The following is a 16,275-nucleotide window of genomic DNA, read 5'->3' as shown; positions in this document are numbered from 1 at the left end:
CCAACACCTGAAATGCTGACGCGTGTATGCCTATTGGTCCCGGTCGGTGCCACCAACCGGGACCAAAGGGCCTCCTGCCTGGGCTCGCCGCACCGGCCACGTGGAGGCCCATCTGTCCCGGTTTGTGTAAGAACCGGGACTAAAGGTCAAGGCCATTAGTAACGGCCTTTTAGTCCCGGTTCCTAAACCGGGACAAAAGGCCCTTACGAAACAGGACAATTGGCCCTTTTTCTACTAGTGTTGGACGAATATTGAGAAAAATCTTATGTCCGTATTTTAGGAGGTGATTTCACAGTGCGATTTCTAAATTATTAGTTACCTATTACTTACCCGATTGAATTGAACAGTACGTGTCAAAGCAAGCACGAAAAGATCTCCTCCTATAATGGGATTTAGTTTTTTAATGTAAGAGAGAAAAATCTAGTGGGAGTGGGTGATGGGAGGTGAGATAAAAATAAACCTAGATACCAGGCTACCAACTCCTCCAGTAATAGTAGAGATTATGCGAGAGCTGGCGGTGTTGGACGAGGACCTCCTTCGGTTCCAAGTATCCGCAAAGATTCTGCAACGACGCAAGGTTTAGCAGGATGTTCGTCAGGTGCCGCAAATGCAGGTGCAATGGTCAGGTTTCCACCATCCTTGGATGGGAAGATGAAGAACCCTTTCAAGCACATTTCCCCTGAGCGTTGGCTTGGGGACAAGCCAAGTTTCAAGGGGCGGGGAATGTCACAAGAACAACCATTACCGCAACGGAAGACCCAAGTCCAATCCAGGTTGGTCGGCACAAGAGGAACGCCTGACCCAATCCACGTGTGCAAGGGCCGGACTCCGAAGGAGTGACCAACTACATAAAGCAGAGAGTGTGTGAAGTGTGTGCACCGCTGGATCATCACTAGGCTATTAGGTCGCCGTTGGCGTGTATCTCTCCTTCCCATCCCCCTAGCTCTCCTCCCCGATCCCCTTCTTGCTACCTAGTGGACCTCATATCTGGTGATTGTGAGTGATAATCCGTCGTCATCTATAGATTGCATCTCACCGTCCAAGGCAAACTTGCCTAAGGCGAGAGCCACCAAAACCCACAACGAAGCTTTTCGATTGCATTGTCCCGCAATTTTGGCACTACGAGCCATCGGCAGTAGTCACCGGATACGGAGAGAGGAACCCTCATAAAGACTCGGTGTTCACTACAATAAGTAGGTCGAGTAGCCGGTTGGACCCCATTAATTAATAATCAGCAGGAATCAGATTTTAGGTGGGTCTAGAACGGAAAAAAATTCTATGAAATCAGGTCTCACGGATTAGTAGGTGAGACACATCCTGATGGATAACATGTGGCATTCACAAATCACAAAGCATTTACCCCACCCTCACCTGAAATCAGGGGGGAGAGATTAGATGTTTTGTGATTTGTGAATGTCACGTGTCATCTATCAGGGCGGGTCTCACCTGCTTTATATGAGACCTGGTCTCATATAATTTTTTTCCGGTCTAGAACAGGGCAACATCGTCGTCATCATCTCCATTATTGTGATTACTGTTGTTGTTGATACGGCACATAATTTATGGATTCGTAATAACGTTGGGACTATAAATCCAGCAGATCAGATCAGATCTGGAGTAGCTAGGAGTATAAATCGACCGGATCCTGACTGATTGATTGTGACTGGAGTAAATCGTTTTAATGTAATAAAAATAATATGATGGTTTATGAGTCGCAATCTTGTCGTTGAAAAGGAAGGGAAATGCACTCGACTCCAGCCTCACATAGTCTGTCTGCCTCCGGCCGGCCATGAGCAGCGCCATGAAGCTGCAGGAGAGGGTTACCGTGCCGAGGACGGCGTGGAAGCTAGCCGACATCTTCATCCTCTGCCTCCTCCTCGTTCTCCTGTCCTGCCGTGTGGCGTCGCTGGGAGAGGGCGGCGCCGGCGCCGCCGCGCTCGTCTGCGAGGCGTGGTTCACCTTTGTGTGGATCCTCAACATGAACATCAAGTGGAATCCCGTTCGGTTCCACACGTACCCTGAAAACCTCTCACAAAGGTGACTACTCGCCTTAATTTATGCCTTTAGTGATGTGAACGCTCTAATATTTCTTAACGAATGAAGTAGTTTGTAACTCATTCAGCTGAGAATTGCTAGGATGGACGAGCTCCCGGCGGTGGACATGTTGGTGACCACCGCGGACCCGGAGCTGGAGCCGCCGCTGATGACGGTGAACACGGTCCTCTCCTTGCTCGCCGTGGACTACCCGGACGTCGACAAGCTCGCGTGCTACGTCTCCGACGACGGCTGCTCGCCGGTAACGTGCTACGCGCTGCGCGAGGCCGCAGGGTTCGCCAGGCTGTGGGTGCCCTTCTGCAAGAGGCACGGTGTGGGAGTGAGGGCCCCTTTCATTTACTTCGCTTCCAGCAGACCAGAACCTGATCTCGCCGGCGACAAGTTCTCCGACGACTGGATCTTCATCAAGGTTAGCCTACACCGTCTCATAGCCTTCCATCTTTCTTCTTTTGCACCCCGAGTGTTTCTTCCATTTAGTCCATTCGTCCTCTCCGTCTGTGGTTTCAGAGCGAGTATGACAAGTTAGTTAGCCTGATCGAGAGCGCGGACGAGGCGTCCCTTCTCCGGCACGACCATGCCGGCGAGTTCACCGAGTTCAAGGGGGCCGAGTGTGGGGACCATCCTGCCATCGTTAAGGTCAGCAAATAAACAACGCAACAGCCACATGCCACATTAATTCGTATGTAATAAAATTAATTAAATTTTCTGCTAACTTGTTCTTCAGGTTCTTTGGGACAACAGCAAAAGCAGCGGGACCGGGGAAGGTTTCCCAAATCTTGTGTACGTTTCAAGAGAGAAAAGCCGCAAACATGACCACCACTACAAGGCCGGTGCCATGAATGTTCTGGTCAGTAGCCTTGTACTACTTAATAAATGTACTACTAAAAAATTTCCAAAATATAAGATGTTTCGACCAAAACGTCATATATTTTACATTACAACGGAGGTAGTAGTTGATAAATTGTTGATCAACCGACACCGTGCAATTCGTGCAGGCAAGGGTGTCTGCGGTGATGACAAACGCGCCCATCATACTGAACGTGGACTGCGACATGTTCGTCAACAACCCACAGGTCGTCCTGCACGCCACGTGCCTCCTGCTGGGGTTCGACGATGAGACGTGTAGCGGCTTCGTCCAGGTGCCGCAGAGATTCTACGGCAAACTCAAGGACGATCCTTTTGGTAATCAGATGGAGGTTTTACGTGAGGTGCACACCATCAACTAGATCATCTATAACATACATACCGTCTCCTCTAGTCTCTATATAGGTATTTTAAAAACTCAAACTTTCTTCTTTTTACCAAATTTATAGAAAAACAGATTGGCTTTTTAGAACCCGGGTGCCTAGACTCCCATCTATCACCGCCGTCCATACAGAACAATAGTCTCGGGGATATGTGCCATGCACTTCGATGGTTTTGTTTAGCAGGCCTACTTGAACAGTGATGATGGAATCACTCTCTCGGTCTCTCCTCCCAAGATTCACCATCGATCTCTCTCGTGGAGAACAATTATTATTTCCTCTCTCTCACAGCATCTTTGTTCTGACATTTATCTCTCTCACATGGGCTACCAAAGGCAAAAAGATCACCTCACCTTTCTTATCTTTCCATTCACAGCCTCTCTCCTTTTTCTCCTCTCTCTTGTCTCTCTCACAGCCTCTCTTTCCTTCCATTCCTCCTCTCTAATATGATAGACTCGGATGCAGAGTAATTAATTTAAGGCCTGACCGGTCACTGTCCGTGGACGCATCCAGTCGCGTTCGTGGGTGTTTGAGAGATCAAATTTGTCAAGCTCTCCCACGGCCTCATAGAAAAGGCTCTCTCTCTCTCCTCACCTTTAGCCTCTCTCTTTACTCAAAAAGAAGAGAAGAAAAGATAGACAAGAATGACATGACGGGCTGCCTGAACGACTTGACAAAACATCTCGCCTTTGCTACAATAGCCAGACCTCACGAGCTTGCCGGGAACAGTTGCCAAACCTACTCTATCGGTATCTACTGCAGCCTACAACGCAAGCGGCCTGCTGCTGTCTATGCCACATCACAAATCTTGAAAACGTTGAACGCATGTTTTTGTTATAGAAAAACATGTCTACATGTGAAATAACAAATACATATCTTTAGATACATCTCCTCCCATATTTTCCTGGTGTACTAATAACCCGACAAATATAGATATTTTTCTTCACAAAGTTGATCCAAGTTTAGGGAGGTTTTCCCAAAGAAAAAAAAAGGAAACTCGACTTTATGAGAAAATGTATACACACTACATTATGAAACTGGTGGAGTACTAACTATGGCATCGGTGTGTTTAGAAACTTTTCGGTGGACTCGCTGGACTTCAGGGCATCTTTTACCTTGGGACGGGCTGCTTTCACCGTAGGAAAATCATTTACGGTGTGGCACCAGCTTCATTTGCGGCCATCAAACATGAAAGAGAAGGTAAATGTACGCCATGCCCACGAATGAAACGGTATCAAATTGGAGTGCCCATTGTGCATTGAACAATGCTCAACTTGGCCTCCAACATTCATTGGTAATTCTTCTTTATTTTTGAAGAGAGGCTTGCTTGCTCTCGGCCTCTCGCATAAAAAGTGATGCACACAACACAACCACGATATATTAACCAATTTATTTATGAGTTGCTAAATAGGAATAATATGGCCCACTGGCCAAAGACATAACATTCATCAAATTGTTGTAACCTACATTGCCAGGTTCACTATCCTACGAGGATCTGCTGACCAAGTTTGGGGCTTCAATGGAACTGGTCGAGTCATCCAGGAACATATATTCCGTGGAAATACCGCCAAAACCCATGATCGACATAACGAGTCGCATCCAAGTGGCAAAGCAAGTGTCCACCTGCAACTACGAGACAGGCACACATTGGGGTGAGGAGGTATATATACCAATTGCCATTGTGACTTTTTGCTACATACATTTCCTTGTTCCTTGTCAACCATTCATCTTCCATGTATCTACAGATTGGTTGGTCCTACGGGTCAATGGCAGAAGACATCCTGACCGGGCAGCGTATCCATTCAGCAGGTTGGAAAACCACGCTGCTGGACACTAACCCACCAGCATTCTTGGGATGTGCTCCTACAGGAGGACCAGCCAGCCTTACTCAGTATAAGAGATGGGCAACTGGAGTTCTAGAGATACTCCTCGGGCAGAATAACCCAATCATCGCCACCACCTTCAAGCGCCTCCAGTTCCGGCAGTGCCTTGCATACCTAGTCCTATACATCTGGTCTATGAGGGCACCTTTCGAGCTATGCTATGCACTATTAGGACCTTTCTGTCTCTTCAGAAACCACTCCTTCCTTCTGAAGGTGAACTTTTGTCTCACAGTCCATTCAACTTAGCTGAGAGCTATTTTCTATCTTATAATTCTGCCCACTTAGTTCCTACAGATCCACCATCTAATCAACAATATTGTTTAATTACCTACAATAACTATATTGGTGCCCCCAAACATTTGTGCGGCTAGATTTATTACATATTGATTTCTTCCCCATGAATTTTATAGTTCCTGTGTTTTCAATTACGCCAATTCTATACATTAATTTAATGAGGTAGATTCCAAATTGTTTCGCATGCATATTATACATTATAAATCATAGGAAATCTTGTTATAAACTTATACCTGATTTTGTTTATTTATGATAGTAATCCTGGTATATAATTGATACACAATTTACCTAACAATACACGTTGGAATCGAATCTCATATACATATGGTTTATCTTAATTAACTGTATCATCCAGATCCGTGATGGCCTCTTAATTATATCCTCATGTTATTTGAGGGAGTTCTAAAACAAATCCTCATGTGGTTGTTCCTATTGTTTTCTATATTAACTCTTACACGTATCTCTTTTCTTTAGTTCAATATAATAATAAATCGACCAATATAAAGTTGTATTTATATATTCACAAACTCGATTAGATTTTTATGCACTTATTCAGTCTTTAGAGTTGTACTTTCTTCACAAACTTTATCTTCGTTTCCTCAATGTCCACTGTCCTTCAAGATTGATGTATCTTCATCCTACTTTTTATTTTGTTTTAGTAGTATAAGAGAGAGAGAGAGAGAGAGAGGGGGGGGGGGAGGGAGAGAGAGAGAGAGAGAGAGAGATGGGGTATTGCCATCTTGGGGAAGATACTATTTCCCGTCTTCTAGTTTGATGATTGTCAGCTCTGAAATTCCTAATATTTTCGCAGGCATCAAACCATGGTTTCAGCATCCAACTAGCCCTATTCTTGTCCTACAACATATACAACTTTGTGGAGTACAAGGAATGCGGACTCTCAGCCCGTACTTGGTGGAATAACATGAGGATGCGTATCAATCTCCTCCTGGCTCCTTGCTTTCCTTAGTGTGGTCCTCAAAACAATCGGCCTCTCCAAAACTGTGTTTGAGGTCACCCGTAAGGACAAGAGTACATCAGATGGTGATCCCAGCACCCATGAGACTGATCCAGGGTGGTTCACATTTGACTCTTCACCAGTGTTCATCCCCGTGACGGCACTTGCAATCTTGAACATTGTCACAATTGCTATCGAGGTATGGCGTCATGCCATTTTTTGGATGACAATAGGAAATCATGATTGCCAAAATATTGGAGAATTTGTGTGTTGTGGATTGATGATATTATACCTTTGGCCATTTATCAAAGGCCTTGTTGGTAGGGGAAGATATGCAATCCCATGGAATGTCAAGCTCAAGGCTTGGGTGATTGTGGTTGCCTTCTTGTACTTCTGTAGAGGAGATTAAGTTGGTGCCGCACCACAACATTGAAATCTCATATTTGTCATTTTGTCAAACTACTATTGGAATATGTGATAAGTACAATTGCTCTATATTATCTATATAAAAATCCATAGCCCCACTTAAGACACAACTACAACAAGCTGCAAACTGGAGAATATTTTGTATGACCATTAGTCATAACAAAACTACTTTAGAAGAGTACTTCGCATTTGAAATAAAAATTTTGATGTGCATCAAAATATATTAATAACTTAATGAATACTTCATAAATTCCAAAGATCCATGCAAGTGCATATCAAAGCGTTGTGACATTCTTTCACTTCCTTGCTAAAGAATTTTAGATAACTAGAATATAAAACATAGATAGATAACATATGCATATGAATGAAAGAAAAAGTTAGACATGAGCCCCGTGATTTCCGCTCCCTTAGGAGAGGCGATTCCATGGCGATCGAGAGGAAAAGACAACGACCGAGATCCGGATCCAAATATCAGGATTGCCTACGGTGGGAAGAGAGATTAATTGGGTGGCTATCAAGGATGCGGGTCTCCATCTCGACCCACTTGGGCTACGCGAGTCCTGGATGAGAACTAGAAAGGAAGTCTACAATTTGGCGGAGAGAAAGTCACGGGTCGGGATGTGCAGAATCAAATCAGAGGGAAATCAAGGACCCCCAACGGAGTCGTGCCTAGAAAGCAGAATCAGAAAGATGAGGAAAGATTTGTGCCAGCGATCTTTGGTAATGGATCGGCTGCTGAAGCAGGACCTCCCAGCGGTCAAAGAGAGGGAGGATCCACCGGATCGGGGAAGATGAATGGATCAGCATGGAATGATAAACCAGATCATGAGCGCAGGAAAGAATCCCCAGTCTCCATATCCAGTTGCTGATGGTGTTCGTATGGAGTGCGCCACCGGCCCTTTAAATTCAGTCTTTGGTCATATTCTTCAAGGACAGATCTCGCACCCCCACCTTTGCACACTACCCCTCTTGATGGTGAACCAAGGCGAGAGGAAGGACAAGGCTGCGATGAGCAAGCTCGAGGACGTGTGCTCTTGCGACCGAGCCGAGGGCACCAACCACAGGCTGCTGAGGGGTAGGTCGTCCAGATCCAATGGGCGGGCGACCATGGACGCGCAGGCTTCTGACGTCGCACTACTAGACCTCTCTCTCTAGAACTGACTTTGTGTTTCTTTTCTCTAAGCATGGAACAATATCATAACTCTGAATAATTCATTTGTGTTTATTAAATAAGAAAGGAAGCCTGAATCCCTTTCATGTTTATTCCTATAAAAATATCCTTTCTTCCTTTTGTTTTGAATTGCTCACTTATTTATTTATTTATTTATTATTTATTCGGTTGTCCTTAAAGACGAGGAATGGGATTTAATCTTCATAAACATGGCGAGCACAAACTATTTTAGTTTTTAGAATAGCAAGACCAAGGACTAATGAGGCATTGTGAAATGAAAGGGACACACGATGACATACCAGAAATTGACATGTCTGTTCGAATGTCTTCCGTGAAATTTTAAATGTGTCCATTCATACCAATGTGAATTGTGGCAAAATACATTGGTCAAATATATTTTAAATTTGAAATCAAAAGTCCTTGGTGGAACGCCAGTGGTAGATATCCATTGTATGAAACAACTAATGTGATGTGCACTACACGGGCATCTATCTATGTATGTGTAGGAATGTGTACATTATGTGCGCTGTTGAGCTTCCACTATCCACCTACCTGTGCCATGTACTCCTCCGTTCCCAAATACTATAAGTTTCTAGAGATTTCAATATGGACCACATACAAAGCAAAACATATGAATCTAAACTCTAAACTATGTCTATGATGTAGTACGTTCATATTGCAAATATGCAGGCACCAGCTTAGCTAACACGGCATGAACATTGGATAGAAGAAATAATGCTCAACGAAGTGGAGACCGTTTTGAAGCGTCAAGGGAAGGCATAGTTCCAGTACATCCCTATGGGACGCGCACCAACAACTTAAACCAGTTGCCCAGTACTGGACCATATTGTGTTTTCAATGCCAAGATTTCAGTTTGGTCAATTGTGATTTGTGAAACAGTTTTTTTTTTCTTGAGAAAAGCAAAGGAGCCACTATCTTTATTTTTCAGGTACACATGGCCAGGCATATCTTTGGAGGTACTTGCTCCCGCCATTTTTATTTACTACACATACTAGTTTTGACTTGAGTGGAGTAACAAATTTATATGATGTGAAAACATATGCAATAATGTATTGATTTGGTGGTGTATATGTTAATATATTTATCTACAAACTTGTTAGAAATATAATGTTTGACTTCAGACAAACCTAATGTACGAAGTACATAAAAACAAACGGAGTACCGCAGAAGGAAAATGCCATCATCATTTAGCCAGCTGCATCTCTACCCTTGGAATTTCTAGGCTTAATCTTGCAATGCTGGTCTGGCCTTTAAAATAATATAAGGGTACCTTAACAACAAACCCACAAAGCTTAACAAAAACATAAACTGTGCAGGACACACCTCAATTCCCAGTTTGGAAGAGATGATGGATTCATTTGGAACCACGTTTCCCAAATGTTCAGATAATAAAACAACAAATGTTGAATGTACATTTATACGGAAACAGCGGGGGTGAAGTTTTATCAAGTTTTCTCAAGCCAAGAGAAGATTTGGATACAACCCTCGGCTCGGTGTTCAGCTTTCTTGAGCGGTTTCGGTCTTCCCGAGGTGCTCATACTGGCTGCAGTCTGCTCCTATGTCCTTCAGGGCTGTGATCAACCTTGGCAAGATTTTGCCCAATGCAAGTTTGAAGCCCATGGAGCAAGAGTACTCCTTGTTAGTATCGGTGGGAGGGCAGGCATCGTCGTTCAGCGTGCCAACCACAGCTCCTTGCAAGTAGGCCTCACAAGCTTTGAGAATGTAGTGGCCGCGCTTGCAGAAGTGACTTTTCACAAAATCCTCGAAATTCTGCAGCAACAGTACACATGTAACAATCAGAACATCAAAGGGTTATATCAAGTTTTGGCAAAGGTTCTCGATGGTATGCAATTAAGATAGAAAAACCTCATGAGATGTGATTGCATGTCTACATGTGTGAGAGCTAGGCTGTAGTTCCATTTTAAACCAAAAGGTTGTCTTCAAGAAACACTGTGCTGATGCTGGTGATGGTTAAGGTTTTATATCAACTAAAAACAGAACCTCAGTAACTAAAACCTTAGGGACATTATGGTACTCGCAATAATCATGAAAAATACTAGTCTTGTTATTAAGAAAAGAAACGGTAAATACATATTGGCTCATGACAGAGAAGTAGAAAGGTTAAACATGGTGCCAAGAAAAATAGTCTTGTTATTAAGAAAAGATTAGCCTGGCTGAATTATTAACTACTTAATGATAGTATGACACCAATGCAATGGTTGTCAAGAGGGGGAGGGGGGTGTATTACCATAGGAGGCCGCCTCAAGATATACAACATGGATTTCACGCTTAGCAGATATGTGTTTTCGTTGTATGGCAGTGCATTCTTCTCCCCTTCAACAGTACCGACTTGCTTCTCATATCCAGCTTCATTGAAATAGGGCTTTTCATTGAGAACCAGCCCCTGGAGTGAAACTAGTACTTGGAGAATGCTAGATGAGGATGGATCCCATACTTCATTCCCTCTGCCAGTCCAAGTATTTAAGAGGCTTAAACAAACCTTCCCATCCACATAAAGGTTTGGATTTACACGCAGGCCGCCAGAATGATAGTATGCCGACTGCAGATTTGATAACAGATGTTAGAGATTGGAAAGTTGAAGGCAGTATCAGCAGACATCAAGCTCCATGGGCTCACTTAAAACGTAAACTGAAAGCAGCTGTGGTAACAAAAATAGTTTAATTGTGGTAATTACCGGAGGAGCTTGTGGAAACTCAGGTGGAAGATAGAAGTCAAAGAAGAACAGACCATCTTGGTATGGTGTGCCACTTGCTCCAATAATCACAGCTCTCATCAGATCCATACGATCTTCAAATACCCTGACATAAATATAATCTACAATTGCAGTAAAAAGAATTATCAGAAAATCATAACATACTTGTCTTCACTCTTTTTATGGTTCAACCATGGTACCAGATGAAGAAAAAACAGACCTGGTAGATTCTTCTCAAGTATGCCCCATTCTTGCTGAACTTTTTTGACCCACTTTCTTCCACCGGTACCCTGGAACATTGTTTGGCTATTTGTAAGCAAGAAAAGAAATAATAACAAAATATTACAGCAGAAACAAACTTATCAAAAAAAAAGAATGCCCTTAAAAACAAATGTTTGTTCCAGATGCGACACAAAAGTGCAATACATGTATGGATGTGACACAAAAGAACTTACATGTGCTATGTTTTCAAGGTAGTGATGGTCCGGAGGGCACTGGAGAACATCAAAGTGTTTCAAGCAATCAGAATCTGCAGGCTCGTCAGCCATAACTACATCTACGGACTTCTCAGCATTAGAGTCATTTGTTGTCACAGTGGTGCTCTCCGATGATGCCATGCGGTTCTCATCCTCGTTTTTATCAATGTCATCACCAGATTCTGAAACCTCGTTAGACTGCTGAGATTCAACTTCATCCATAGCATCTGAGTTTGACCCATCTAAATGCTTTTTACCTCGGGCGAAGATCTCACTCGCCAGTCGCGTAACAAAGCCAAAAGCAACAGAGAGTGGACCACTTCCAACAGAAGTTTCATCTTGGGAATTGAATGACCCATTTTCCATTTCAATGCTATTCTGGACTGCATTCTGCAGATCATCCTGAAACAGGAAGCAGCAATCAATAAAGGGAGGAACAAAAAGAAGCTAAAAGGTGCTAAGGAGAGGAATGACTGGACCCAAAAAAATGGCATCCTAGCAGCAGATAATACATTTGCAGGATCATCAGGCAAGTCCATTTCATTGTCATCAACTGTCTCCCAGCTACCAGCATCGGAAGGAGCTCCATCATCTATCGAGCCACCGTCATCTTCTCGGCCAACAACATATATCTCATGAGGCCCAACCTGAAATAACAATACGAGACCATTAGCAAAATATACAGGTAATGAATAGAGCAGGTTAGCTTTCTGCAAGTCTCAGGTAAAACGGTAAGAGGAACATGATTACAAAATGTTAAGCTGGACAATCCTACAGTGGAAGGACAAGGCAAAAGTTAAAAACAAACGATTCAGCAGCTGATATGTGTTAACAATAAACTCCTAATGGTAGTTCTTTCACATAAATGATGACACTTCCTGTTTCAAGAGCACAGCTGTAATACCTTTGACACCGACCCATCACCCCAAGTGACTTCAATCTCACCATCTTGGAAGCCCACTATATTTCCAACCCATGAGAGGTGGGTAACTTCTGAACTAGATTCCTTCTGTGAAAGCTGTTCCTCTGCAGCAACATCAGGGGGCACTGCATTTGAAGCAGCCGATGCTTCTTCAGAATCTACATTCTTGTCCAGCTCCATGGTGTTTCCACCATTGGATGATTCCATAGGATGTGAAACAGATGGCAAGCGAACAACAACATCTCCATAGCAATAATCATAATCCGGGTGACCATCAAGTTCATATGCACTAACAACTTCAGTGCACTCAATTTCCCTAGGCTCCTGTGCGTGCAACGAAGACTTAAACCATGATACAGACACAGTTCGGTCCTTTGCATTAACACTTCTAACAAGACCCACACGCCTTGTTTCAGAAGGCTGGTCAACATCATCAGAGACTTTTTCTACAGCATACTGCTCTGGGAAGAATTCATGATCATTTGGAGTCTGGATCGGGATCAGTGACGTGGAACTTACTCCACATTCTTTTCTCCCATCTTGCCACAGTACATCAACCTTTGTATATGTATCTGAAATAAGCAGGGCACTTTCAAAGCTCTCGTCTCTTCTTTTTGCTCTTTTATCCTTTCTGACAAAAACTTTTCTGATCTTCTTTCTGTAAGTAGCATGGTCATGCACTCCCTCCTTTGGAAGGGTTGATACACTAGCGCCAGATTCTGAATCTTTGGCTACGCATGTATTATCTCCATCTGACATATTTGATCGATCTGCAAGAGAATCACCATGTTTCTCCAGGGGATTTACATCTGTTTTAGTATTTTGAGCCTGTTCAGCCTGAACATCAACGGCAGATTCAGGAACATCAGCCTGCTCAGAATTGAGCTCTTTCATTTTTGAACACTCCATTAAAGCGTCATTGGCACATGATGATGTGTGTGGTTGAGGATGACACCATTCAGCCAATTGCCAACTTGCATATGAAAAGCAAGACAGAAGAGTCAGATCCTTTGGGTTCTGCTCCTCAGGGGGAACAGAATCTTGATTTGTACCACAGTGTGCAGACGCAATCCAATAGACTATGACAGCAGCAGTTTCCACCTTTGTGACAGTAGCTTCAAGACGACTTGCTTTCCACATCCCATGAAGCCATCTGGATGTTTTGTACACAGATGAAGACACTGCCTTCACACGCTGTCCTGGATAAAAGGGGCAGGCTGTATCTGGGTGCATTGGCCCTGAGGCAAGCCTTAGGCGCATAGGATCTGCCCTTGAAACCTTGCAGACAGAACCATCATCAAACAACACACTAACATTATCAAACACTTCGTCAACCCGACCAAGCCATAGCCCAGAGACAACATAATCACCCACATTGAATTCCCTGATGCGTCTCAAATCCTTTGCAGATACACCCTTAATCATCTCTCCATGAGCACCTTGCAAATCAACCGCAAGACTGACATCCGCAACAAGCCCCATCTGACCAGTTGGATCTGAGGAAGAAGCAACCATGTCCCCATGGAGGAAAGTTCTGTCAACAACCACCACACTGTCAATATCTTCCGTCATCTCTGTTCCGTCAATCCATAACACCCTAACCTTGTTATCAGGCAGAGAGCTCTGACTCTCAACATCATCTCCATGACTTGCATTATTGGCATTATCACCGCCAGGACCAACATTTTCAGTTTTATGAGCGCTTTTACGCTCATTCTCCTCAGCATCAGATTCATCATCAGTGATGCTACCTTCAGAATCATATTCGCCAGCTACTTCCATCACCAAACCACGGGCATTTTTGTTTGATTTCAAGCTGACGACATCTTCTCTGTAAACAAATACGTCTGCTACTTCTTCAGGCTCGCCAGCATCATCAGATGTCTCATTTCCCTGGTTCTTCTCAGCAATACTTGCAGGAACATTTGGTAGGTTCTCCATGCTTGAAGGAAGCTATACAGGCAGATTCCCAGGAACTGTGAAGCCTTGCGTTTAACTGAAACACAGAGAATAAGTTTCAAGTTAACAACAGGAGGACAAAAGAAGTTGGTCGAAAACAACATTAGCAATTCAGACAGCGTGTTTAGCTCAATTAACATTAAACCAACAAAACAAATGCAGACTAGCACTTTTCTCTTATAACTCTTAGGACAACAACATCAAAAGAGACACAAATAAAGGCACAACTAACTCATTCTGAAAGAAGAACAAGATTTCACTCATCACAGGGGATAAGGATCCTCAGTTAGGGTAAGAAAATCCATGTGATGTGCAAATTTCTGGATCTAGCTATAGAAGGATTCAACTGAAACAGCAACGGAAAGAATTTCAAATTCTTGGACTAACATGTTGAGTAATAAATAATATGGTACGTTATAATGGCATTGAATAAGGAAAACAGGAAACCGACACATTTGTCGGTGCATCTGAATGGCATATTTGTCGCTATGCAGTTTGTACGCAATCTTTTTTGATTCGCCAACGCAATACATTACAAACTGCTATAAAGCAAAGCGTGCGCTTGGCACAAGATCCTCAAGGAAGTAATGCCAGTAGCATATACGAAATATATATACCTTCAAGTATGGTTCAAAGGAAGCCCACTTAAACAGCAACTGGGTTCACCTGAAACAGCAACAGGGAGAATTTGAAATTAAGTGTGGACTAACATGTTGAGTAATAAATAACGTAGTACATTAACATGGTATTGAATAAGGAAAACAGGAAAACGACACATTCGTCAGCGCATCCCAATGGCATATTTGTCGCTACACGCACCTTACGCAATTTTTGATTTGCAAGCGCATTACATTACAAACTGCTCTAAAGCGAAGTGTACACTTGGTGCAAGCTCCTCGAGGAAGAAATGCCAGGAGCATACACGAACTATATATACCTTAAAGTTTGGTATAACGGAAACCCACTTAAACAGCAACTGGATTCAACTGAAACAGCAACTGGGAGAACTTGAAATTAAGTATTGACTAACATGCTGAGTAATAAAAAATATGGTAATTGAAAAACGAAAACAGGAAAACGACACGTTCGTCAGCGCATCCTAATGGCATATTTGTCGCCACGCGCATCTTACGCAATGTTCTGATTCGCCGACGCATTACATTAAAAACTGCTATAAATTGAAGTGTACACTTGGCATAAGCTCCTCAAGTAAGTAATGCTAGTAGCATATACGAAATATATATACCTTCAGGTTTGGTACAAAGGAAACCCACTTAAGCAGCAACTGGATTCACCTGAAACGGCAACGGGGAGGATTTGCAATTAAGTATGGACTAACATGCTGAGTAATAAATAATATGGTACTGAACAAGGGAAACAGGAAAACGACACGTTCGTCAGCGCATCCGAATGTCATATTTGTCGCTACGCGCATCTTACGCAATCTTCTGATTCGCCGACGCACACGTTACACTACAAACTGCTATAAATCAGAGTGTGCACTTGGCGCAAGCTCCTCATCAAGTAAGTAAATACCACTAGCACATTCGAATCTACGCCGCCAAGTTCGGTACAGAGGAAGGATAACCCACATAATAAACTTCAATGAGGAATACTTCACGGGTTGGCACTCATACACCTAGCTGAGCCCAGTCATGTTGTTGGTGCTCTACTACTACTACTATACATATATACTAATCTGATGTGACCCCTCTTTTTTCTCAGTCCAATCCCAGTATATTTTTAAAAATCCCTGAAGAGCAGAGCATAAACCGCATGGCCTGTCGTCCCCTCTACTTTTCGTTGAAGCCTCGATTACCACGTCAACACGGCGAATACATCCCGTAATAACCAGAGAAGGAGGGCAACTACGATCGAGTTCGACGGAATACGCCGGAACCGATGGCTGGCGGGGCGGGGGAGCAACCGCCCTTCCTCTTCTCCGAATCAATCTAACCACGGGGACCATCGGCTGGCGGGGCGGGGAATCGATCCATCGGCGTCGACGGCCGAAATCCGGCAGCGCGCGACACACGCCACGCCACGCGCGAATCGGGGTGCGGGCGGCGGGGACGCCGGATACCGGGCACGGGACCGGCGCCGCGAGATCAGGGGCAGGGAATCGAGCGCGGCGTGCGAGGAGGGGGCGGAGGTTT

The 16,275-nt window shown here is 43.7% G+C and overlaps 1 protein-coding gene and 1 pseudogene across 2 annotated transcripts; one reads left to right on the top strand and one right to left on the bottom strand.

The window, feature by feature from the left end:
* Positions 1 to 1,739: 1,739 nt before the first annotated feature.
* Positions 1,740 to 6,918, top strand: LOC123068318 (cellulose synthase-like protein H1; annotated as a pseudogene).
* Positions 6,919 to 9,264: 2,346 nt separating this feature from the next.
* LOC123068317 (probable ubiquitin-conjugating enzyme E2 23) lies at positions 9,265 to 15,614 on the bottom strand. Of its 2 annotated transcripts, XM_044490885.1 has the most exons (10): positions 15,366 to 15,614; positions 14,737 to 14,785; positions 12,143 to 14,156; positions 11,751 to 11,885; positions 11,496 to 11,640; positions 11,218 to 11,420; positions 10,983 to 11,052; positions 10,745 to 10,884; positions 10,298 to 10,609; positions 9,265 to 9,819 (listed from the first exon to the last, which is right to left on the bottom strand). In XM_044490885.1, the coding sequence occupies exons 3-10, from the start codon at positions 14,099 to 14,101 to the stop codon at positions 9,547 to 9,549; spliced, it is 3,237 nt and encodes a 1,078-aa protein (XP_044346820.1). In that variant the 5' UTR covers positions 14,102 to 14,156; positions 14,737 to 14,785; positions 15,366 to 15,614; the 3' UTR covers positions 9,265 to 9,546. The 2 variants fall into 2 exon arrangements, with proteins under 2 accessions (XP_044346820.1, XP_044346819.1); XM_044490884.1 differs by having other exon boundaries at positions 11,218 to 11,640; positions 15,366 to 15,610.
* Between the last annotated feature and the right edge of the window lie 661 nt (positions 15,615 to 16,275).

The sequence above is a fragment of the Triticum aestivum genome, chromosome 3B, assembly GCF_018294505.1.
Source record: "Triticum aestivum cultivar Chinese Spring chromosome 3B, IWGSC CS RefSeq v2.1, whole genome shotgun sequence".
NCBI classification, from domain to species: Eukaryota; Viridiplantae; Streptophyta; class Magnoliopsida; order Poales; family Poaceae; genus Triticum; species Triticum aestivum.
The sequence above is the reverse complement of the archived record's forward strand: the minus strand, read 5'-3'. Positions and strand labels throughout refer to the sequence as shown.